At 37.5% G+C, this 24,310-nt stretch overlaps 1 protein-coding gene across 5 annotated transcripts in view; it reads right to left on the bottom strand.

The window, feature by feature from the left end:
- Positions 1-8,648: 8,648 nt before the first annotated feature.
- LOC142350017 (protein O-mannosyl-transferase TMTC3-like) overlaps positions 8,649-24,310 on the bottom strand; it is a 197,285-nt gene continuing 181,623 nt past the window's right edge. For 2 of the 5 annotated variants that reach the window (XM_075401916.1, XM_075401912.1), the window contains 8 exons: positions 23,897-24,224; positions 22,666-22,748; positions 22,225-22,297; positions 21,744-21,982; positions 21,062-21,200; positions 19,773-19,874; positions 18,342-18,422; positions 8,649-9,074 (listed from right to left, as the gene is read on the bottom strand). In XM_075401916.1, coding sequence (XP_075258031.1) covers positions 8,868-9,074; positions 18,342-18,422; positions 19,773-19,874; positions 21,062-21,200; positions 21,744-21,982; positions 22,225-22,297; positions 22,666-22,748; positions 23,897-24,224 — 1,252 coding nt within the window. In that variant the 3' untranslated portion in view covers positions 8,649-8,867. Of the gene's footprint in view, positions 9,075-18,341; positions 18,423-19,772; positions 19,875-21,061; positions 21,201-21,743; positions 21,983-22,224; positions 22,298-22,665; positions 22,749-23,896; positions 24,225-24,310 lie in introns of those variants that run through there. The other 3 variants (XM_075401914.1, XM_075401913.1, XM_075401917.1) reach the window with 3 other exon arrangements.

Here is a 24,310-nt window from a genome sequence, read left to right as displayed (position 1 = left end):
GATTCTGAATTTGTTAAATCTGGCCATAAAGAGCGTGTCAAAATCATTGAGGCAGACCCCTTGATCATATCTTTCGACAATGATTGCTACAGTACTGGATCAACCATCTCCCCTCCGAGCAGTCGAGCACCCAAAAAGCAAAACAGTCTACTATAGAGCCCGTGCCAGCAACATTTCCGCTGATCCCCGAATAGCGGTGATTGACAAGGATTGCATTAGTTTACAGAAAGCTACAGACAACCCCTGCGCTTGGAACGAACGATTGTCACTTAACACAGCCAACCGCTTGAGTGTTTTCTTGAAGGTTGCAGATATCCCGCCAAGGACTTCAATTGCAAGGGGAACAAATGTGATTCCCATCTTTGCGCAGTTATCGTCGTGGAGACAATATTTTCTTTCATCTGCTGCATCAAGTGCGTATCCTGCCTTTGTAGCCGCATTAGTGAGAGAGTTGGATTGCAGCGACGAAGTAACAGTTACATCAAATGCAGCAGGTTTTCCCGCTTTCCAAGTAGGGACAAAGATGTCTCCAGGGCGTGACTGGCTTTCTGGAATTAGGTTCTTTTTTTCCACTACTGGTGAGAGATTCGCAGATGAGCAAGCAGACACTAATTTATCTCGAATACGGTCATGTCTTGCAATTGCGTCTCCCCGACCGTGACACGCAATGGCATGATCCCCATAGATGTCAAGAACTCCTGCTTTACAGAACGGGCACTTCCTTTCGGCGTCGTAGACAGGGACACCCAACCTGTTCTTTGCACTAATTCTAAACTCATTTGGTGCCATATGAAGCCCAAGAGCTGGAATGGGGGGAGCAGACAACCAAGCTCCAGCATGTCGGACAGACAATGAGAGAAGTCGGGCGGATTCTCTCTCACAAGCTAGATTCTCTTTGAGAACATGAAATTTTTCATTATCAAGAGAATGCTGAATCGTCTTTTGTGAGAGGTTTGAAATGTCCAGTTGTGCTATACTGGAAAAAGATCCTGAAAAACTTGGCAGTTTTTTGGGCTCTCACCGGTTATTTTGGAAACAAGATCTTCAGAGGAGAGAACAGAGCCAACGTATGATGCTTTATACTGGTCTTGGCATTGGCGAACACCCAAACCTGAAAGGGTTATGGGTAGGGTTGCTTGAGTCCAGGATTCTTCTGGAAGAACAGTTCCAAGGATATTCTCAAGTTTTTCGCGCTGTTGGGCATCAAATTCTTTTAGGGATTTAATAACTGGAGGTGTGGGCGTTTGACAACCCAAAGAATACACCATTTTGGGGGAGCCAATACAGTGGCGTACGATACCTAGGGCGCACTGAGGGTCATCAAGATAGTCCAACTTTTCGAAAAGTACCCCTATTTTCCCTATCCTTTCGTTAAGTTTCATGCCGACAAACTCTGGGGTTCCTAACGCAGCTCCAAGAACCTCAAGGCCCGAAATATCATTTCGTTTTATTCTTGTATCCAGTCTGTCTAAATCTACCGTGGACCACAGTTCGCACTTATCGACCCTGATGTGGAGGCCGCGATCAGGTCCGAGCTGGCATAAAAGATCCCAAGATCTAATGAGATCGTCCTCTGAGCCCACCAAGACACCGTCATCTAGATACCAGGAATGCTGTTGAAGCTCTGGCGCAGTTTCCTGAATTTTCTCTATAATGGGCCAGAGCGTCAGAGAGAAAAGCAAAGGTCCTAATGGGTCGCCTTGTTGGATACCACTTTCACTGCTAACAACAAATTTGTCATAGAATAATTGGCTGTGTTGTGAATAACAGGAATTGGTAAAAGCAGCAATGCCTGGCATTGAATTTGCAACGGCTTTCAGCATTTCACTGCGTTGTATCGAATTGAATGCATTGCAAAAGTCAATTTGCAAAATACCCGAGGAATTGGACGAGGTGAGTATTTTTTCATACGAAATCTTAGTCGAATGTATGATGACTTCCGCTCCTCCCTTCACTCCCACACCCAATTGCAGGCTCTGGAAAAGTTCCTTTGCTTCTAAATTTGCTTCCTTGGCTAAACATTTAGCTATTAGCCTTCTCAAGACTTCTCCGACTGCAATAGGGCGAATACCGCCTTTCTTTTTCAGCAAGGCTGATAAAGATGCACTACATAGAGCTTGTGAAACAAATTCGGGAAGTTCCCAACGGCAGCTTATGTTTACAAGCTTAGTCAGTACTCTCAAAGCAACTTGTGACTGATCTGAAGCGGTACAATGTACAGCATGCAAAAGATGTTCGGGAAACATTTTTGAAGGACCAGCTGCTGTAAATCTTGAAAACGAGTTCAGCTGTTCCGAAACATTTTCCTCACTGAATTGATAGGCTTGTGATGAAAAATTTTGGACTACAATAGGCTTTTCTTCAGGGGGATACAATTTTTTCAAACTATCGAGAGTTGCTTTGTTGACTGGTGCAAAACCATCAGAAGCCAAAACTTTTGCTGCTCTGCCATATTGGCCCTGGAAACACAAATTTTTTGCACGTTTGATAATCTCTTCGGAGTTTGTATCGTTTGATCGTTTTGATTGTTTCAAAGAGCAAGCTTCGTTCCATAGCCCTCCAAAGTCTCCGCTGTTCCAGCGATTAATTTTTTCTAGAATTCTTTGGTCGTTGTTCCGCCTGTGTTTTTGCCCGCCTCTGTTACTGGCACGTAAAATGCATTTAGACAATCCGAAGAGTTTTCTCCAGTTTAGTTCTGTATTAGGATCTTCAATGCAATCAGTATTGACGTCAGAGAAAAGCTCTGACCATTTGTACCGTACATTGATAGGGACATAGCGGATAGTCGGGACTTTAGTGTGAAGTAAGGTTTTTATATCTGGAAGATTACCATCTGTTCTAATTCTTTCGGAGTTCAAACCAGTTAATGCTTCGTTTACATTGAGTGCGCTCTCGGCATTAATTAGCAGATCGTCAATTTTGTCTGATAGTTCCTTGGAGATTTTTTTCAATTTACTTAAAGGTTTTTTGAAACACCAATAGGACCATATTGATTTTGAGTTGATCCAAGAGTCGTAATCAGGGCCCCATCCAATGTATCTAACTTTCGTTTCTTCCAAAAGATGTTCTAATACCTGGATCTTATATAATTTGTCGGCTGTGTCAGGAATGAATAAAATAGAGCCAGGTGAAATGTGGAACTTATTTTCTATTGTAAGGTTGGACATCGGTTGAGTTAAACCACTGCTTGGGATGGGATTTACCTCATTCTCGGAACGAATGTCTGTCATAGGTGAATTTTCAATTGTCAAAGCTTCTTTTGCTCCTAAATTGTACTTCATTCTTGAGCGTGCGAAAAACTGTTTATAAGAAAACAATATACTACATCTTCTCTTTATAGACTGCCACAGTACCAAAAACTGGAACTATCTCACCGGGGAATCTGCAAATTGAGACTGATAGAGTTGTTCCACTCGGTGGGACTTCGGCCCCCACAGTAACACACTGCTGAGTCGACTTCTTGTAGATAACAGCACTGATTTAAAAAAAAATGTGGGGGGGGGTTCAGTTTTGGGTGCTAATGATTCATATTTCAAATGTAAATTTTTCTAAGTTCTTGTTTTGCTTGTTGGATCTGAGAGATCAAACGGATGCACGTGCATATTTAATTACCCGCGTTTTTTGAAAGCACAAAAATGAAAGGACAAGAAATTATATTCAAAAAAAATCAACAGCCACAATTTTGCTGCTAAAACAAAAACTAAACTAACAAAAAAGGAGTCGAAAGTTACGCAAAAAGACAAACGGGTAAAAAAAGGCGAAGAGGAATGGTATATTTTATACAAACTCTGTATATTTTAGAAAAAAAAATTCTAAAACGTTTTTGACAACAGTGAATTTTTTTGGCCTTTCTGTATTTATAAAACCTGGTTATCATCATTTTACAATTTTGTTCAATTGGTTGAAGTTTAATTACTGTTTACTTGCTTGGATCACTGAAAATCGTCTGACTTTATTCTGACCGACCATGTCAGTTATATTAAGGAGTTTAAAACAGTTGAACAAATGATGAAGATGACACTGAGCTTTGGAGTTGAGCTGAATAGCAAAGATTATTTTCATTTCGAAAAGATTTTAGCCCAAGTTATATTGAACTCATTTTAGTAGATATCAAAAACTGAAGCCTCAAATTCTTAGAATATTTGGCGGTAACAATAAAAAATAGTGTTGTAAAGTTAGCAAATTAAAAGATTTACTGCTATAAACAAAAACGTTGACAATTCAAATGAAAAAGAAAAATTGAAAATTTATATTATAAAAATAAGAAAATCAGTCGATAAGTTTCTGGAAGGGTCTAAAAGATATTTTTTAATGGAAAGGCAAAATCTATGCACCTAAGCCCATATATGCACTTGCCAATACATGTTTAGTAAACTGTTGATCGTTAGTTAAGCTGCTTTAAACTCGGAATTGGATCATCTTAACACGCACGAAAAGCCAGATGAAATGTGGTCAGACAACGAGACAAGAAGGGGTAGGAAAAAAATCGCATCAAAAAAGACAGAGGAACTTTTTAAAGAAAGTTGTTTGAAACCAAACAAATTTGATGTTAATTTAGCCTTCATATTTTCTTATTTTTGATCTAACCTTTTATTTTGATTCTTCTTCTGTCCTTAACATTTAATGAAAGTTTGTCGCGTTTAAAGTGCAAATTATAGGTCTTGACTCAGAAAAAAAACTTTCTTTCGTTATATTCAAATTTTTAATTTTAAACCGTTGAAAGATTTCAAACTTTTCAGAGTTCTGAGAGAAAACCAGATTTTTGGCTTGCACTGAGTGAGCATTTTATCATCAAAGCTAAAAAGTTGGATGTTAATATTTCCTATAAAAGTTGAGCTTAACCCCACTAACTAGGATTATATGCAATCAAACCAAAGCTGATGGGTTGGTTTTGGCAGTACGTAGCTAAAAATCCAGAAAACTATGACCACTTTGGCGGGTAAAAGGAAAGTTTGCTGTAAATCTGCTAAATTGGCATTCGCGTCATCAATTTATGCCTCATCAGCAATTTCAGTGAGTCGCACACTGAAAAGTCTTAGCAGTTCTAATAGAGCTCAACAATGACTTCCTTCTCTCGTGTTTTATCAGTTTAACTTGATTTTGGAGCGTGACTTTCAAGTTAATCAAAATTGCGATTGAATTTCAATTAATCCATTGTGTTTCTGGAGTTTTTCAGCAAGAGTCATTCAAACATTTTGAAATCTTTCTTGAGTCATTAGTTTTTTATTAAATCACTTCAACGAAGTTAAAACACTTTTCATATCACCGAAGAAAATTAGGTACCAAAGCTCATAGCGGGCTGCCAAATAGCGCCAAGAGGTAACAAGGCAATTTTTTTTATTTTTTTTGAAACTCAATTGCTTTCAATTTTTGTTGACACGATTTGCTCAGATGATGAATCAAAAAATTCTTTTTCGGTGATTAAATACCAAGCGTCAGGTGAATGTGTGCTGGGTGCCATATGTTACAAGGATTCTTTACTAGGTTTTAGGCTTACCGTCTAATATTTTTAGCATTACTTACCTCAATAAACCCACGATAGTGATGAAATCTAAATTTGGAATAAATCGCTTTCAAACTCAATAGATGTCACTCAAGCTAGATAAATGTAAAACTATAAGGCTTGAACGCTGTGGGTTTTAAATTGGTTTGATTCAAACTTCGATTTGGAATTGCGCATTTTGAAAATTACTGCATGCTGCTCAATTTTAAGTACGGAATCTCAGCAGTTTAGATTGCGACTATTGTACTTTTGATCCCAGCGGTGTACTACAAAATCAAAAAGTTTGACAGATTCCGTCTTATCAGTTTATCTGTCACCCAACGAAAAGAACGGCCAATTTTTCTCATAGCTCAGGGATATAAAGTTGCAGTTAATTTTTCAATTAAGTTTTTTTCACAAAGGAAATTGTGCTGACATATTTGGACAACGGGCATTACATTTCTCGAAGTTAAACACTAACGCTCAAATTCTCTAATGCTATTTAAAAAACATAGCTGGCAGACTGCCAGAAAATCGCCACATTAGTTTCGTAGATCTGCTGTCTAAAAAACAGTAAAAAAGACAGACCAAGAATAGTCTTTTCATTGAAGGCTGAGAACGTTATATTTTGATTAAGAATTTGTATGAATTTTTGCTGCCTCTATTAGCTGCTCTCAAATAACCTTCATTTAGCGTGACACATATTCACTTGACCTCATCTCTTTGAATTTAAAAAAAATAAAAGTCAATTTCAAAGTTAGGAAGTCATTTTGGAGAGTGAATAAGTCACGTGTGACCAAAAATTTAATCACTCGAACGAACAAAAAACACGCTCCACTAAGAGCAAAAAATGGCGCCACATACGCTCTTCAGTTGAAATTGCGTGAACGAAAGAACAAAAAACAGATTTGAAGTGGTTGTGACGTCTTATGGTCGTGACAAAAATCATGACGACGAAATTAAAAAAAACATAGGAGGACAAGTCCTGACGTACAATTCAAAGAATTTTCCTTGACTAAACAAAAAACTAGACCTAGAACGGACTATGAATGGATTGGGACAACCATTTAGAAAAAAATTCTATCCAAAAAATTGAAAAAAACAGTAAAAATCAAAGTCAAATTGCCGCATGTGAACAAAAAAACCACTAGCGGGAAAGCGAATTTTTGTTCAAACACCGTTTTTTCAATCCACTTTAAATTTAGAGCGAAAAAATTTCACGCCGCAAAATCACTCGCTTTTTTGTTCCACTGTTTCGGCGTGACCAAAATCACTACTCACATTTGACTTCAAAAATCATGAAAATGTGTGAACAGATCTTAAAAAAAGACAGCGCCCCAATACAATTCAAATTTTTTGAATTGTAATAACATACAAGGACAAGTCCAGAAACAATTCAAAGAAATTTCATTGACTTCACGAATGAACTAGACCAAGAGTGGACTATGAATGGATTGGGAAAGGGATTCAGAAAGAAAAATCATGTCAAAAATTGAAAAAAAAAGTAAAAACCACTGTCAAAATGCCCCATGTGAACCAAAAACCACTAGCGAGAAAGCGAAATTTTGTTCAAACACGGTTTTATCACTCTTTTCAAATTAGAGCGAAGAAATCTTAGGCCGCAAAACATAGCAGGACATGTGACCTACAACTGAAAGAATTTTCATTGACTATAAAATTAGCCCTAGAATGGACCATGAATGGATTGGGAAGAAGCATATTCTAAGAAGCATATTCTTGTTCAAAGGCAATTTTTTTTACTCTACACGAAAAATTGAGAGACAAAATTCACGCCCCAAAACCACTCGCCATTTCGCTCCACTTCCTGTATCGGTGTGACCAAAATCATTACTCCAATTTGACTTCAAAAATCATGAAAATGTGTGAACAGATGTTAAAAGACAGCGCCCCAATACAATTCAAATTTTTTGAATTGTTAAAATTTTTTGAATTTTAAAAACTTTTTGAATTGTAAAAAATACCAAGAGAAGGCCAATAATAACCCAAGCTATCGCTGTGCGGAAATTAACAAAACAAAGTTAAAATACAGAAATTTTTTGTTTAAATCATCCCCGAATAGTTGATATCAAATGTCTGGACATTGTGCTATTCATGTCATAATTATAAAAGCTCAATTTTATTCGATGACTAAGAACCATAGCATTCAAAAAAGTTCATTGCACATTCAAAAATTTTGTTACAGATTGCTCTTGGCAGGCCGTGACCAGTCATCAGTATGTTGGTGTATTATTTGAGATCGCAAAGAATGCGTGCTTTAATTTTGTATTATGTTTGTTTATGTCCTATATCAAACATATCAATGGTTTAGGTGCTCGAATTGCTTTTGCTATGAGATCGTTTGAAATACAGTTTTAGTGAATATAAAAATGTTATGCATCAACGTCTTTGTTTTGATATTATTTTTAAAAGTTTCGAACACAATTAGGCGTAAAACTGGGCAAAGATAGCAGGGCAAATTTTTGTTACCTTGACAATCTTCGTCATTCGCCATTTCATCTCTATTCTAGGCGTCGATGCCTAGACCAAATTGCCAACAAAGATTTTATGAAACATTGGCAACTTTTAGAGCACTGATTAATTCGATTAAAATCATAGTCTGCTCAACTGACCCTCCCCTTTTCTATTATAGATCCATAATTTTGTTAATCTTCAGGGACAGAGGTTGGGCGGAAACTTGCAATTGCGTTTTCTGTGATTTTGTTTTTGCTCGAAAAAAATGTCTAACATCTATTAGCAAAAATTTTTTAGTTTTGCTAGATAGAGGTTTTCAAAAACAAATTGTGAGTGCTTTGGCGGAAAAATAACAAAGTAGGGAAAGGCTGCCGTACGTCACATCTTGTATTATTTTTTAGCTACTACACGACGACCAAAGCATGTTTGTGCTTAGTTTAAAAATGAGCGTAATTGGATAGAATCATTTCGCCAATAAAGGTTTACCTCTACTTCGTTTCGCGGCTCTTTAAAATATATTCTGATTTCGTGGTCTAAAAATTGGCTCATTCGAAAAAATGCATGAATTACGATCATTGCCGGAACTTTGTGCCGCGATAAAGATTTACACGCGGCGTCTTGGTACTGCACTTCACGAATATGAAAAGCCACATTCTCGACACCTAGCTACTACTACGAGCCTCGCACTAAAAAGTTCGCCTTTTAAAAAATTCCAGTTTGCATTGAGTAAAATGAAACAATAATTAAAGGAGTAAAACAACGAAAACAGTCACTATTGTCATTATATACATCGAGTTTAGTTTCCTCAGAATTATACAATTAGCACTGAATCAACTCAACGTTTTTAAGGCCACGTCATTTAGAGCCATTTCTGATCAGCTCAGAACCCAAATAACAAGTCGGGTAGGGTAGACTAAGTTTGAACTGGCTTCATTTGTGATCTGATCCATTGATAATGTGTATGAATTTCATGTCCAGGCGGAGCCATTCTGATGTACTTCTCAAAGCAGTCCAGTACGTGTTGAGGAACTTGAGGTTGGTGGAAGTTGAACAGATTCACGCACAGATTGTGACCTGATGTCAAATGGAACGGATCGATTTCAAGGGCACTTTCAAAAGCCTACAAAGAACAAAAACTGATATATTGCAGGCGGTGATTTCCTATATGCGATACAATACAACAACCACGCATTAACTTTTACCAGACCGTGAAATAGGTTTTCTGGCACTTGAGAATAGACAAATATCAAAAATTGACAAAAACTTTGGGAAACCTTAAAAAATTGCATTTTTATTTTAAAAAATGCCAAATTTCGAGACATTAAAACCATTCCATTATTTTGAGACATTAAAACTAAAAAACCTATCCATTATTACTAGAAATTATGCAGTGCCCTATTATAAGACCTTAAAGGAGACTCCCTGGCCCCTGTAGTAGTCCTTAATTTTTGTAAAACGACATGGGAGAGGGAGAATAAGATATATAATTTAGGTCAAATTAGACAATTAAATTAGGTGTTCGAAAAAAACTTTCTTTCTTAAAGGGTTATTGTTTCGAAGGCGCCAGAGAGGTGATTTGAGTGATATATCTTAAACAAACAAATTAATGAACAAAAGCATATTGAGCTGTCGATATATTTAGTTGAATTAGCAAAGTTGTATTTGTGCATCAGGCCAAAGTCGAAGTGAGTGATTTAAGTAAACTGGAGAGCGAAGATTTGAAGTGAACTAGATTCTTTGAACAGAATTGGAAATTCAATTTGAAGTAAACAACGGTGCTATTTTGAAGTGACAAAGATAAGGGGGGTTGCAGAACTTGGTGCCCTGCAAATGTGGGAGTAATATTAAGCGGACGCTTATGAAATTTTAATGTCAGGTACACCCAATGATCCTCTCAGGCTGATATACCTTTTGGGCCAATCCGACTACCCAACCCCGAGCAATTAACACCGGAAGTAGGGTGATTTGAAGGTTTTCGATATTTTAAGTGGAAATGTGATTTTTTAAGTAGGAAATAACTGCATTAACCAGTCGAAACTAGGTTTACGTGTGAATTAATGTACTGAGTGACCTTGGGACGAGTCTAGGAAGCATAATTATGATTTTTAATATGAAAATGCAGTTTTAGCGGAAAAGTAGTTAACACTTAAATTGAAATAGCAATTTCTCAAAAAGTTGAAGTCGGATTGACCTGAAAATTGGGGGATAGACTAATTTGGGTACGAGGAATCCGATTTTGAAGTCGGATTTGACCCCAGACCAACCCGCACGGAACTAGCGCACGCCGGTGCTGCGGGACGTAAAATTTAAATTGCTCGTGGAGTATTGGTAGTAGCCTTATGCTTTTTGGAGGGTTAGTGTAACTTTTCAAGGGCTTTCTAATGGCGCTGTTTTTAACTTCCGGGTGCGACCGGAAGTCGGTGCTTGGGCTTGACCCGAGTGCCGAAAACCGGAAATTGGCATTTTTGAGTGGCCGAATCATTTTGAAATGGTAATAATATGATAACCTGAGACAATTAGTGACAAAAAATACACACCCCGGTCAATTTTGACGAACTCGGAACTTTCCGGTTTCGGCACCCACGACTCCTTAAAAATTTCAAATTGCAAACGACTCGCAACGGCTACTTGGTAGGTCACGAAACTTGGCAGGCATGTTGGTGGCACTCGATATTTACTATAAATTTTTACTCGAAGACGTTTTGACCACTACTTCCCGAGATATTGAGTTCTGAAATTTGGGGTCATCCGGGAGGTCGATAAAAAGTGTGCGCGGTCATTGCTCGTGTTCTACTAAGAGTTAGGTCATGAAAATTTATGGGTAGGTGTAAATATGGAAGGACTTTCCGCGCCAATAATTATTCTTACCAAATTGACCCTTCGTCTTTGGCTATTGACCCCTAAGTGACCTCTAGAGGTCACACTTTTGGGCTTTTAGGAATATTAGACTTTTCGGCGGTTTTTAACTGGGAAATTGCACGAAATAGTTTCAAAATTCGAAATTACAATTGGTCTTTGGTTTAGGGTTGAGTTTGGTTATTTATTCATCACATGATTTTTGACAGGTATTGATTGCAGCTAGTTAATTTGATAGCGGAAATAAAGGAATAAGTAATTTTCAGAGCAACGTTCAACGTTTACTAAGCAAACACTGATTGACATGTCAAGTGCATATATGAGATAAAGTGGAGTGGATTTGTTTACATAAGAGTCCAAAGGTCGTTTACTTAAGATAAGGAGAAAATTGAACAATGGTTGCTAGCAGTTGAATGACAGACCATAGTTTGATATTGGGTTGTTTGCATAGCAAACAAAGCCCTCCTACAGAATGTAGTAGATTTAAAGTTAAAGTTGCAATGTTTACTTAAGAGATTGTGGTTTGTTTGCTTAAGATAAGAGCGTATTGGTGGAGTATAAATTGAAGTGACACAGAAGTTTTAGAGTGAGAGAGAGAGAGAGAGAGAGAAGCAGACTTGAGATTTTGGGAGAACTTCAGAAGTTTGGTTTCGAACAATCGAAAGTAGTTGGTTTAGTGGGACTAAACTTTAAAAGAATTGTAATCGCAAGACCAGTTGGGACACTGTGAGCGTTTTTGGTTTAGTTCATTTTGGGAAAGTGAACCAAGGATATTGGTAAAATTATTTTCATTACTATTATAAATTGTCTTGAATTTGTCTTTTCCATTGATGTGCAAGTGTGCGCGGTCATTGCTCGTGTTCTACTAAGAGTTAGGTCATGAAAATTTATGGGTAGGTGTAAATATGGAAGGACTTTCCGCGCCAATAATTATTTTTACCAAATTGATCCTTCGTCTTTGGCTATTGACCCCTAAGTGACCTCTAGAGGTCACACTTTTGGGCTTTTAGGAATATTAGACTTTCCGGCGGTTTTTAACTGGGAAATTGCACGAAATAGTTTCAAAATTCGAAATTACAATTGGTCTTTGGTTTAGGGTTGAGTTTGGTTATTTATTCATCACATGATTTTTGACAGGTATTGATTGCAGCTAGTTAATTTGATAGCGGAAATAAAGGAATAAGTAATTTTCAGAGCAACGTTCAACGTTTACTAAGCAAACACTGATTGACATGTCAAGTGCATATATGAGATAAAGTGGAGTGGATTTGTTTACATAAGAGTCCAAAGGTCGTTTACTTAAGATAAGGAGAAAATTGAACAATGGTTGCTAGCAGTTGAATGACAGACCATAGTTTGATATTGGGTTGTTTGCATAGCAAACAAAGCCCTCCTACAGAATGTAGTAGATTTAAAGTTAAAGTTGCAATGTTTACTTAAGAGATTGTGGTTTGTTTGCTTAAGATAAGAGCGTATTGGTGGAGTATAAATTGAAGTGACACAGAAGTTTTAGAGAGAGAGAGAGAAGCAGACTTGAGATTTTGGGAGAACTTCAGAAGTTTGGTTTCGAACAATCGAAAGTAGTTGGTTTAGTGGGACTAAACTTTAAAAGAATTGTAATCGCAAGACCAGTTGGGACACTGTGAGCGTTTTTGGTTTAGTTCATTTTGGGAAAGTGAACCAAGCATATTGGTAAAATTATTTTAATTACTATTATAAATTGTCTTGAATTTGTCTTTTCCATTGATGTGCAAGTAATTTTCTTACCTTTGTTATCCATATAACTAGAATTGATATTACGAGCTCAATTGTGAATTAACTTATTCCAAGGCAATCTAACTTACAACAGCATACAAGAGTGGAAGAGGGGAATTAGCAGAGTAACAAAGTAACGCTTGCTTCACCAATTCAAAACATTTGGTTTATTGTATTTGATCGATCTTCTGGGAGAGAGAGAGTCCCCCCACTTTTGAGCCTAGTTAGAAATTCAGAAGATGACATTGGCGCTCCTGGGTGGGCTTCGTTTCTTTGTTACTTTTTGCTGTAGATTATTTTCTGATAATTTGGAGAGCGTGCGATATTTTTCATGGGCGAAACTGCTGAGAGCACACCGAAAGTTGAGTTACATTTGCAATTTGGGTTACCAATAGTTTGATTATGTTTGTTTATCAATTGGTGAAGCGTTTTCCTTCACCAGGCTACGAATTTTGGGAAGATTGGCGTGAATATTACTTGAGCACTGGCATGAAGCTGGGATGGACGGAAGAAAAGATGAAGTGGGTGCCTACCAATTTGTGTGGGTGGGCCTTGAATGCAGTAAGTGATTTACCAAGAGGTTATTGGCGGTCGACTCCAGAGAAGCAAGCATGGACAATGACCGAGATGCTATATCAGTTTGACATCCGATTGTCTGACAATTCACTTTTTTATGAGCGAAGCCACAGTTTGTTTATTAGAGGGAAAGCGGAAAATAGGGCGGAATTCAGTGAACCCAGTGATACTGTAGATCAGAGAACGCGACAGCAGTGTTCTCAAAGGCAGGTGATTGATACAAGAAGTAGCGCTGGCGTTTCTTTAATTGATCAATTTTGGCCACCCGGCAGAAGTTCTGAAGGGTTTGGCATTGGGTCCAGCTGTGGTTTGTCAAGAAAAGGAGCTTTCGGTAAAGATCTGTCTGGAGAAGTGGAAGATGAGCATTGCTGAGAGTGGTAGTAGAATAAGAATTCCAGGTGACGGCGATGAAGTGCAAACTGGACCTGAGGTAGAGTTTACGGATGAAATTTGTGGCCCAACAAATCAAGAATTTTGTAGAGCAATGCTGAGCGAAAATGAAAACAGCGGTTTCAGAAAACAAACGTCAGAGGGAGAAATCATTGAGCGGAAAGTTGTCTTGTGGACCAAACGAGCATTATGCTGTGGAAAAGGATTATGTACAGTCGCCAGAGTCTGATGAGCTAAGCGATGAACAGTCGGATGATGACAATTTGTTTGAAGATATTTCGGATACAGATTTTTCGGAAGTAGAGAAATTTGATGTCAACGATGCGAGAAGCGAGACAAGTTTTGCCGCGAGTTTGAACTCAGCAGCATGCGACAACGTAACTGCAATGGCGAGCGATTTTGGTGGTGGTGTCAAGGCTAGCCGAGACGATATGTTGGGAGCCTGGGCATTGATGGAGTTAAAGACAGGAGGTGTGTACCCGAAGTTCTGCAATGCAACACACGTGGCTGATGAGACACAAATGTGTACAACTGAGTGCACAGTGGACACTTTGGAGAATTGGACAAGTCCAGGAGGAATTGATTGTCAGCTGGTATCTGAAACACAGAAGGGCCAAAACGATAAGGCAGCAGTTGACCGAAGTAATTTTGCACAGTTGGGAAAGGAGTTGGAGGAATGGGTGCAGTCGCAATTGCATGAAAGTCAGCTATGTGAGTGTTTTGTTCGAACGAACGGATGAGCATCAAAGGGAAAGTGCTGGAGTTGACAGAACAGGGAAATCCGATCACAATTCAATGACTACAGTGTTGCACAGTTGGATTCATGATGATCAACAGCCTAGGAGGGAGGATTCTTGCGGGTTTTCGATAGAAGTTGTGCAGAAAGTGGAGAGAAGGATTGCATCACGATTTCCAGAGATTGCAAAGCTGTTGCTGAAGAACCGATCGTTGAGCCAGAAGGAGACGTGGAGCCATTTGGAAGCATCAAGACAGCAGTCATGGCAAGATTACAAGAGAAATGGTAGCTACAGTGGAAGCTCCACTGTAGAGGTGGACATCCATCCAAGCATCTAAGGAAGAAGGTTTTCATGTACAGGTGAACGAGTGCATGATGAGAGAGACGTTGAGAGCTAAAATATCCAAGCCTTTTTACCTAATTTTTGTCTACATTCTATTAATCTATTTTAAAAAGACAAGTTGATCAAGCACCACACCCGTAGGAAAAAAAGTTTTTCAAAAAAGTAAGATGATTTGAGGAAATGTGTAGTTCTGGTAGATCTATTTTTAGATTTTTTTATTTTAAGTGATTTTAGGGTTCCCTGGGGAGGATGTATGTCAAAGGCAACAGAGTTTGGTCAAAAATCACTGTTGATGAATTAGGTAGAATATGTTAAGATGTGGAAATGCGAAAATGTTTTCAAATCTGATTTCATCAAACGCTATTCAAATTTTAGTGCAGTTACTTTATATTAAACCGGAGCTAAAGCTAAGTGGTTCACTTCACTGGGTCAACCATTTTTGAAATACGTAGGAGTAGGTCAATCAGGTCACAGGATAACGGATTGCAATTATTCGGGAGAATAATAATCTAGGAGGGAGGAGTAGTAGTCCTTAATTTTTGTAAAACGACATGGGAGAGGGAGAGTAAGATATATAATTTAGGTCAAATTCGACAAGTTAATCAGGAGTTCGAAATAAACTTTCCTTCTTAAAGGGTTATTGTTTCGAAAACGCCAGAGAGGTGATTTGAGTGATATATCAAACAAACAAATTAATGAACAAAAGCATATTGAGCTGTCGATATATTTAGTTGAATTAGCAATGTTGTATTTGTGCATCAGGCCAAAGTCGAAGTGAGTGATTTTAGTAAACTAGAGAGCGAAGATTTGAAGTGAACAAGACTCTTTGAACAGAATTGGAAATTCAATTTGAAGTAAACAAATGTGCTATTTTGAAGTGACAAAGATAAGGGGGTAGCAGAACTTGGTGCCCTGCAAATGTGGGAGTTATATTAAGCGCACGCTTACGAAATTTTAATGTCAGGTACACCCAATGATCCTCTCAGGCTGATATACCTTTTGGGCCAATACGACTACCCAACCCCGAGCTATTAACACCGGAAGTAGGGCGATTTGAAGGTTTTCGATATTTTAAGTGGAAATATCAACTTTTAAGTAGGAAATAACTGTATTAACCAGTCAAAACTAGGTTTACGTGCGAATTAATGTACAGAGTGATCTTGGGACGAGTCTAGGAAGCATAACTATGATTTTTAATATGAAAATGCAGTTTTAGCGGAAAATTAGTTAACACTTAAATTGAAATAGCAATTTCTCAAATGTTGAGGTCCGATTGACCTGAAAATTGGGGGATAGACTAATTTGGGTATGAGGAATCCGATTTTAAAGTCGGATTTGACCCCAGACCAACCCGCACGGAACTAGGGCACGCCGGTGCTGCGGGACGTAAAATTTAAATTGCTCGTGGAGTATTGGTAATAGCCTTATGATTTTTGGAGGGTTAGTGTAACTTTTCAAGGGCTTTCTAATGGTGCTGTTTTTAACTTCCGGGTGCGACCGGAAGTCGATGCTTGGGTTTGACCCGAGTGCCGAAAACCGGAAATTGGCATTTTTGAGTGGCCGAATCATTTTGAAATGGTAATAACATGATAAGCTGAGACAATTAGTGACAAAAATTACCCACCCCGGTCAATTTTGACGAACTCGGATTTTTCGGGTTTCGGCACCCACGACTCCTTAAAAAATTTCAAATTGCAAACGACTCGCAACGGCTCATTGGTAGGTCACGAAACTTGGCAGGCATGTTGGTGGCACCCTATATACTAGAAATTTTTACCCGAAGACGTTTTGACCACTACTTCCCGAGATATTGAGTTCTGAAATTTGGGGTCATCCGGGAGGTCGATGAAAAAGGTGCGCGGTCATTGCTCGTGTTCTATTAAGAGTTAGGTCATAAAAATTGGTGGGTAGGTGTAAATATGGAAGGACTTCCCGCGCCAATAATTATTTTTACCAAATTGACCCTTCATCTTTCGCTATTGACCCCTAATTGACCTCTAGAGGTCACACTTTTGGGCTTTAAGGAATATTAGACTTTTCGGTGGTTTTTAACTGGGGAATTGCAAGAAATAGTTTCAAAATTGGAAATTAAAATTGGTCTTTGGTTTAGGGTTTAGTTTGGTTATTTATCACATGATTTTTGACAGGTATTGATTGCAGCTAGTTAATTTGATAGCGGAAACAAAGGAATAAGTAATTTTCAGAGCAACGTTCAACGTTTACTAAGCAAACACTGATTGACATGTCAAGTGCATATATGAGATAAAAGTGGAGTGGATTTGTTTAAATAAGAGTCCAAAGGTCGTTTACTTGAGATAAGGAGAAAGTTGAACAATGGTTGCTAGCAGTTGAATGAAAAACCATAGTTTGATATTGTGTTGTTTGCATAGCAAACAAAGCCCTCCTACAGAAAGTATTAGATTTATAGTTCAAAGTTGCAATGTTTACTTAAGAGATTGAGGTTTGTTGGCTAAAGATAAGAGCGTATTGGTGGAGTATAAATTGAAGTGACACAGAAGTTTGAGAGAGAGAAGCAGACTTTGGAGATTTTGGGAGGACTTCAGAAGTTTGGTTTCGAACAAGCGAGAGAAATTAGTTGGTTTAGTGGGACTAAACTTTAAAGAATTGTAATCGCAAGACCAGTTGGCATACTGTGAGCGTTTTTGGTTTAGTTCATTTTGGGAAAGTGAACCACGGATATTGGTAATATTATTTTAATTACTATTATAGACTGTCTTGAAGTTGTCTTTTCCATTGATGTGCAAGTAATTCTCTTAACTTCTTTATCCATATAACTAGAATTGATGTTACGAGCTCAATTGTGAATTTACTTATTTCAAGGCAATCTAACTTACAACAGCATACAAGAGTGGAAGAGGGGAATTAGCGGAGTAACAAAGTAACGCTTGCTTCACCAATTCAAAATCTTTGGTTTATTTTATTTGATCAACCTTCTGGGCGAAAGAGTCCCCTCACTGTTGAGCCTAGTTAGAAATTCAGAAGACGACAGCCCCTGAAGCTGATAAAACTCAAAAAATGACAAATTTTTATAAAAAAAACTTCAAAAATTGTAAAAATTAAGATCATTTTGCGTGTTTGTATTGGTAGTACTAAAACATATAGCTCATAAAATGGCCAATAAAAACAATTTTGTCTCGCAAAAGGCCTTCATAAATTTTCAAAAACTTCAACCTAAGACTAATCAAACAAAAAACTCAACAAATCACAAAATCATGGAAAACTTGCAACAATTTGATCCCAAAACTCCTAAAAATGACCTTTTAACCTTAAATTAAGGCCATCCCAGCAGCTACACCACTGTAAGCACTTGAAGGACTACAGAGGCCCACTCTGAGCCTCTAATGAAACTTAATGCCCACTGGGCTTTACATGTTAATCCCGCGTTGAAAGATCAAAGTCCTTGGAAAATGTGTGAACACATCTTAAAAAAACACAGCACCCCAATACAATTCAAATTCTTTGAATTGCAAAAAGACACGATGTCCCCAATAATAGCCGCTATCCTTTCGCGGCTATTAATAAAAGATCGCGCCTTTTTCAAAAGACATACTTCTTTCCTCAGATTACAATGACTGTACAAAAGCTAAGCAACGTCGATATCAAAGTAGGAGTTCTATTGATAACTCCTCGCCAAATGACGATTCTGTTAGAAGCAATAAATGATTTTAAATTGTTACCCAGATTACTCAAATCCTTATCCTAATATCTACCTCAATGGCTTCCTTTCTGCGTCCACTTTTGGCCAAGACATCACCCTTGAGAGCGAAAGCTTTCACGTATTTTGGATTCAACTGAAACACATGATCAAGATCATCCACATCCACAGAATTGTTGTTTTTTATCTGTAACAGTTTTTTTCCGGAAGGACTTGATTGGCTGGAATTATCAAAAATTTAACTATCCGTTTGAGAAAATTTAATGGGACTTTTGCATAGAATCGCCAGAACCTGTTTCTTGGAGTTTGTTGGAAACATGCTAGATTTCATGTTTGAATAATGACAAAAAACACCTTTTTCGGGTTAAATCGGAAACGAGAGGAAACTGTATAGTCTAAAGTTCAATTTTTGTTTGTATACTATGTTATAATTATAAACATACCCGGCAGATTGCCGGAAAATAGCCGCCGTTGATTCCCATAACTCTATTGGGATTGAAAGAAAAAATATCAACAAAAACTGATTTTTGTATAAAAACATTTTTAAGTGCAATTTATTTTTATGTCATTTCGTAATTGAACATACTCATGTCTCTCATTGAGAGGCTACAGGGTCTAGTATCAATACCAATAAGCATTATAGATAGTAAATAAAACTTATGAGAACAAAGTGAAAGTACCGGGCATCTAAAAACGGGCTTTATGGGTTTATCCCGTTTCTATTTCTGACTTTGATTTTTAATACTGACTCTCTTCATTTTGAATTGCTTTGCTGAGCAGCTGCTGTTTAAAAGGACTTTGAGCAGAATGACAGAAGAGAGAAACTAGCCTAGAGAAGTCAAAAAGATTTCACGCAAAATGTCGATAAAGCGGCAAAATGGGTAAAGCGAAAAAAAAGTTCGACAAAGTAAAAAAACATAGCAGGACAATTCCTGACGTACAATTCAAAGAATTTTCATTGACTAAACAGAAAACTAGAACGGACTATGAATGGATTGGGAAAACCATTTAGAAAAAAATCCGATCCAAAAAAATCGAAAAAACAGTAAAAATCAATATGAAATTGCCGCATGTGAACAAAAAACCACTAGCGAGAAAGCGCATTTTTGTTCAAACACCGTTTTCTCACTCTACTTTAAAATTAGAACGAAAAAACTTCACGCCGCAAAAGCACTCGCTTTTTCGCGCCACTTCCTGTTTCGGCGTGACCAAAATCACTACTCTAATTTGACTTCAAAAATCATGAAAATATGTGAACAGATCTTAAAAAAAAGACAGCGCCCCAATACAATTCAAATTCTTCGAATTGCAATCAAATTCTTTGAATTGTAAAAAATAGGAGCGCTATAATAGCCGGCTGAGAAGATGAGGGCGGCTATTAATCATATTAAACAGCAAAATTATTTTGTAGCGAGATCTACAATGAGCAGACTTGTACAGCACTATGTGGATCAATGTGGAGTTCTTTTTTGGTTTTAAAATTTACCTGTAAAGCCTTCTCCACATATTCAAGTGACTCATTGAATTGTTTCATCTCACTCAGGACCAACGCTAGATTGAAGAGGCCTTGGTGATCTGATGGATTGACCTTGAACAACCATTTTGATTAATGTCAGCAAGTCTGATACAATTTAATAGGACTGATTTGAGCAACTTCAACTGTTTGACCAAACTATTCGAAAAATTTTTTACGCTTCTTTCTTGCAAAAAACTTCCGAAAAATTCTTTCTTACAAAAAATTCTTTGAAAAAAATTCTGAAATGATGAGTTTTGAACTATGTTGCAATAAGATGAACATAGCCGGCAGATTGCCGGAATAGCTGCGAAAGAATAGACCTGCGTGCCATATAATAGAGATAGAAACAGATACAGATCTAAATTGAAAAAAATCGACGCCGCTCAAAAAGCTAGGTAAAAAAACATTCAGCGATAAATTGGTAAAGCTTGTTAAAATTCATTCCACAGAAGCCTCTTATTAGGGACCTTTACTGGACATATGAGTTCCTTTGACCTTAAACAAATTCAAATTAAACTTAAGTTTTAAAGTGCAAAAGTCATTTTATTGAGTGAGGTAAGTCACATATGATCAAAATCTAATCACGCAAATAACCTAAAAACTTTCGGTAAAGCGAGTGAGAAATGACGTCACGCGCGCAAATGCCGTTAGTGAGAGGAAGAAGTCATTCAGAAAATTTGACTTTTTCAGCTTTGCTGTGTGAACAAATGTAAAACGAAAAAAGAGCGTCAGACGACGAAACAAAAAAACATAGCAGGACAAGTCCTGACGTACAATTCAAAGAATTTTCATTGACTAAACAGAAATCTAGACCTAGAACGGACTATGAATGGATTGGAAAAACCATTTAGAAAAAAATCCGATCCAAAAAATTGAAAAAACAGCAAAAATCAAAGTGAAATTGCCGCATGTGAACAAAAAACCACTACCGATAAAGCGAATTTTTGTTCAAACACCGTATTCTCACTCTACTTTAAAATTAGAGCGAAAAAATTTCACGCCGCAAAACCACTTGCTTTTTCGCTCCATTTCCTGTTTCGGCGTGACCAAAATCACTACTCCAATTTGACTTCAAAAATCATGAAAATGTGTGAACAGATCTTAAAAAAAAAAGACAGCGCCCCAATACAATTCAAATTCTTTGAATTGTAAAAAAACCAAGAGCACCGCAATATAGCTACGCTCAGCTTACAGCTTCGCAGCTATAATAAACCTTCTCTCATACAACCTCTACTGACTACCATAAAAATTAGCCCAACCTGTGCAGCCCTCCTGTGCCATATGACAGCCTGTTCTTTATTGTTGGTGTCAATGTAATAGTTGGCAAGACGTAAGGCCACTTTGTGGTCACCCCTCCCCTCTCCTCTCTGCTCATCCTCAGCCCACATCTGCTCAAGCCTAAACAGCAGATTGTGTCCTTTAGCGATAGTCATAGAAATGTTATACAAAGAACCCAAACCTATAACTTTTTTTCAAAGAGATCTGAGAATCAAAACTTCTGGGAGAATTTGTGAAATAAGAACCGAAAATTCAGCCTGACGTTTTTTTCTGGATAAATCAAGAATTCAACTTCATTCAACTTTTCTTAGTATTATATCAACTTTTTGACCTGCGCTTGTGCTTCGTAATTGTACCCAAACGCTTAAAGTTGTTAAAGAATAGAAAACACAAAATCTTATGTTATGAGCAAAAAAAACTGAGCAAAATGTTACTCAAACAATTACAACAAGCTTTTAGTTTTCTTGAAGAACAACTCAATAACGAGGACTACTCATTGATATCTCAGCTAAGAAAAAAACCATTAGCAAACAACCCAGATTGCGAGCCGTTTAACTAAATTTTGCCAGCTTAGAAACTGATTTCAGAAGACTATTAAACAAAAAGGTCAACACAGATTTGCTCGTTAAGTTATCACAGTTTGTGAGCAGCTCAACTACTTACAGGCGAACAGCTTGTCTGTAATTAGCCTCTCGCATCTGTTGTTGTTGCAGTTCTGCATCAACGAATCCACTTCCACCTTGAACTTGTGTTGCAGAATTTTGCAGTTGTGGCTGCATCTCCAAGAGAAGAGATGCATAATTATATTTGCTCCTTCTGTGAGTAGGATCCAATGTCAATGCTTTGGAGAATAGTGGAAAAGCCTCCTGTTGTTTACTTTCCAACAAATATGTCACGCCAAGCTGAAAAAAACAACAATGATTTCCAAGTTTATAATCACCCGACCAACACTTCACGGGAACTAATTAGGGCTCATCCCATTCAACAATAACAAAACTTCAACCTATAACTCAAAGTAATATTAACGGAAAGTCCAGGTAGAAAAAGGATACAGAGCCTAAAACTTTAGTAAAAAATCTTATCCATCCCATGAGCAACTTCCCAATCAGATAAAAACTTAATTCAGAAACGTAATAGTACTTACATTGTACCAGATGTCTGGATTCTTTTCATCATACATCTTTGCTCTCAGAAACATTTCTCGTGCTTCTTTTGTCCTGAAACATTGCAAATGCATTAAACCAATCTAACAAGTTTACTCAGAATTTTTTTCACAAACAGGCAGATAAATTGTGTCTAGAACAAACAGCAAAACATCTCGCGGCTAAGTGGCGGACTTTATTTAACTCTCATATAAATAGAGCTTGAATTTAATTGTTTTAATCAAACCAGCTTAGGTTATTAATTAGTGCACTATACTCTACCAGACTACGGTAAAAAGTGGGAAAAAGTTGGTTGTTCACAAAGTTCTAGTTAAGTTGGGAAAGTACAAGACTCAGTAATAGGGATATATTTCTCTTGTTAGTTGCATCTCCTCAATTTCAGTCGTGACTAGTGCTGTTATATGCAGGTAGACTTATTTCACCTATTTTGTCTGATGAGCAATTCGCCTCTATTCGTGTAAGCGTCCACTTGATCAAACCTCATAGTGTAGGCTCGCTGGTACAGCTAACATACACAGTCACATGACATACAATTTCACATTACCGATGTTCAATAGTCACAAACACTCAAGATGAAAGTAAAGATTTTTTTAAATTATTTTATTATATTATTATAGTTCGAACAATTTTGGAACCATCTGTACAAGAAGCCATTTAATTATATTTAATCATGTGTTTCAGGCAAATCATTTCCAGAGTCATTAAGACGTTCTGTAGTTCAAGCAATCAACGTCAAAAGATAGGTTGGAAAAAAAACCATTGATGAGCTCAATCAAAAATTGTGAAAATCAACTATTTCCTTTAAAAGGGCCGTGGCTTGTTCAACAGAAGCAACAAAGCGCTTGAAAGTAGCACACTTATTTTATGTGGTATTAGCAAATCAAGCAGCTGCTTTCTCGGTCGTAAGTATGACAACTTCAATTTAAATTGCAGCAGCTAACTTTTTAGAATTTGCATTAAAATATCACAGTGCTGAGCCGACTCATTATTCAACTGTTTTTTTCCACGCTACAAAACAAAAATCTATCGCAAAAGCGGTGACCTATCTTATTATATTTACACCAAAATTCTTAGAATTTAACACAAAACTAGATAGATAAGAAGGACTGACTGGCACTATGGAAACTGTAACATGAACAGGACAGATAACAAGACCAGATGGTCAACAATGATCTGCACAGGATTGATGAATAACAAAACATCACATTAGAATTAATTAAAATGAAAGTAAAATTGTAGTCGGAACAAACGTAAACATAAAGATTGCATAAATGAAATGAGACGAAATAAGACTGTAGAAAACTTCTGTCGTCAACCATGGGTTGCTACATGTTATCAGAAAAAATTCTGGTGTCCTAGCTAAATTAATTTTGTCAAAATTTGCAATTTTTGGATTTGAAAATCTTTAAAAAAATCGGAACTTAAATACTAGGCCTGCAAGATTTTACGATTAAGTCCCTACTTACTCCCTTAGCGACCTTGCCTCTACTGACGGTGGAATGAGCCTTTGGATTGAATTAGTGAAGCCAACTGGTCATGAACCATCTGATTGAGCACAACCAGCAAGGTAAGGAGTAAGTAGAATTCACAAAATCGACGTTTTTGAGCTGTATATATATTTTCGAGATGTTCGATGCGCATAAATGTCCATACCTTATCGGCTTCGTCCATTCTGAGAGGATCTTCCTTGATCATGTTGGCCAGACTGATGAATGCGTAGAGATAGTTTGGATTCATCCTCGTGATCGGCTGACCACTGCCCAACATATCAACACCATCACCACCGTCATCATCATCATCTTCAGTGTCTCCATGGAAAGTTACACCACGTTTAGCAGATTGCTGATGTGCTTTTTGTGACTCTGCTGTTGGTAATAACTCAATTGCGTGATAGAACCACTTTTCAGCTTCAGATGCCATATTCAGATTTTTCAGTGTCCTCGCAACGTTGATGATGGCGCCGACGTCATCTGGTTGCACTCTTTAAACATACATATATTAGGCCAACAGGGCTAAACTTTGCAATGGCTATCATAACCGGGACGCATAACATTGGATGCATTGCTC

The sequence above is a fragment of the Convolutriloba macropyga genome, chromosome 11 (assembly GCF_964194025.1).
Source record: "Convolutriloba macropyga chromosome 11, txConMacr16.3, whole genome shotgun sequence".
In the NCBI taxonomy this organism is placed as follows: Eukaryota; Metazoa; Xenacoelomorpha; order Acoela; family Convolutidae; genus Convolutriloba; species Convolutriloba macropyga.
The sequence above is the reverse complement of the archived record's forward strand: the minus strand, read 5'-3'. Positions and strand labels throughout refer to the sequence as shown.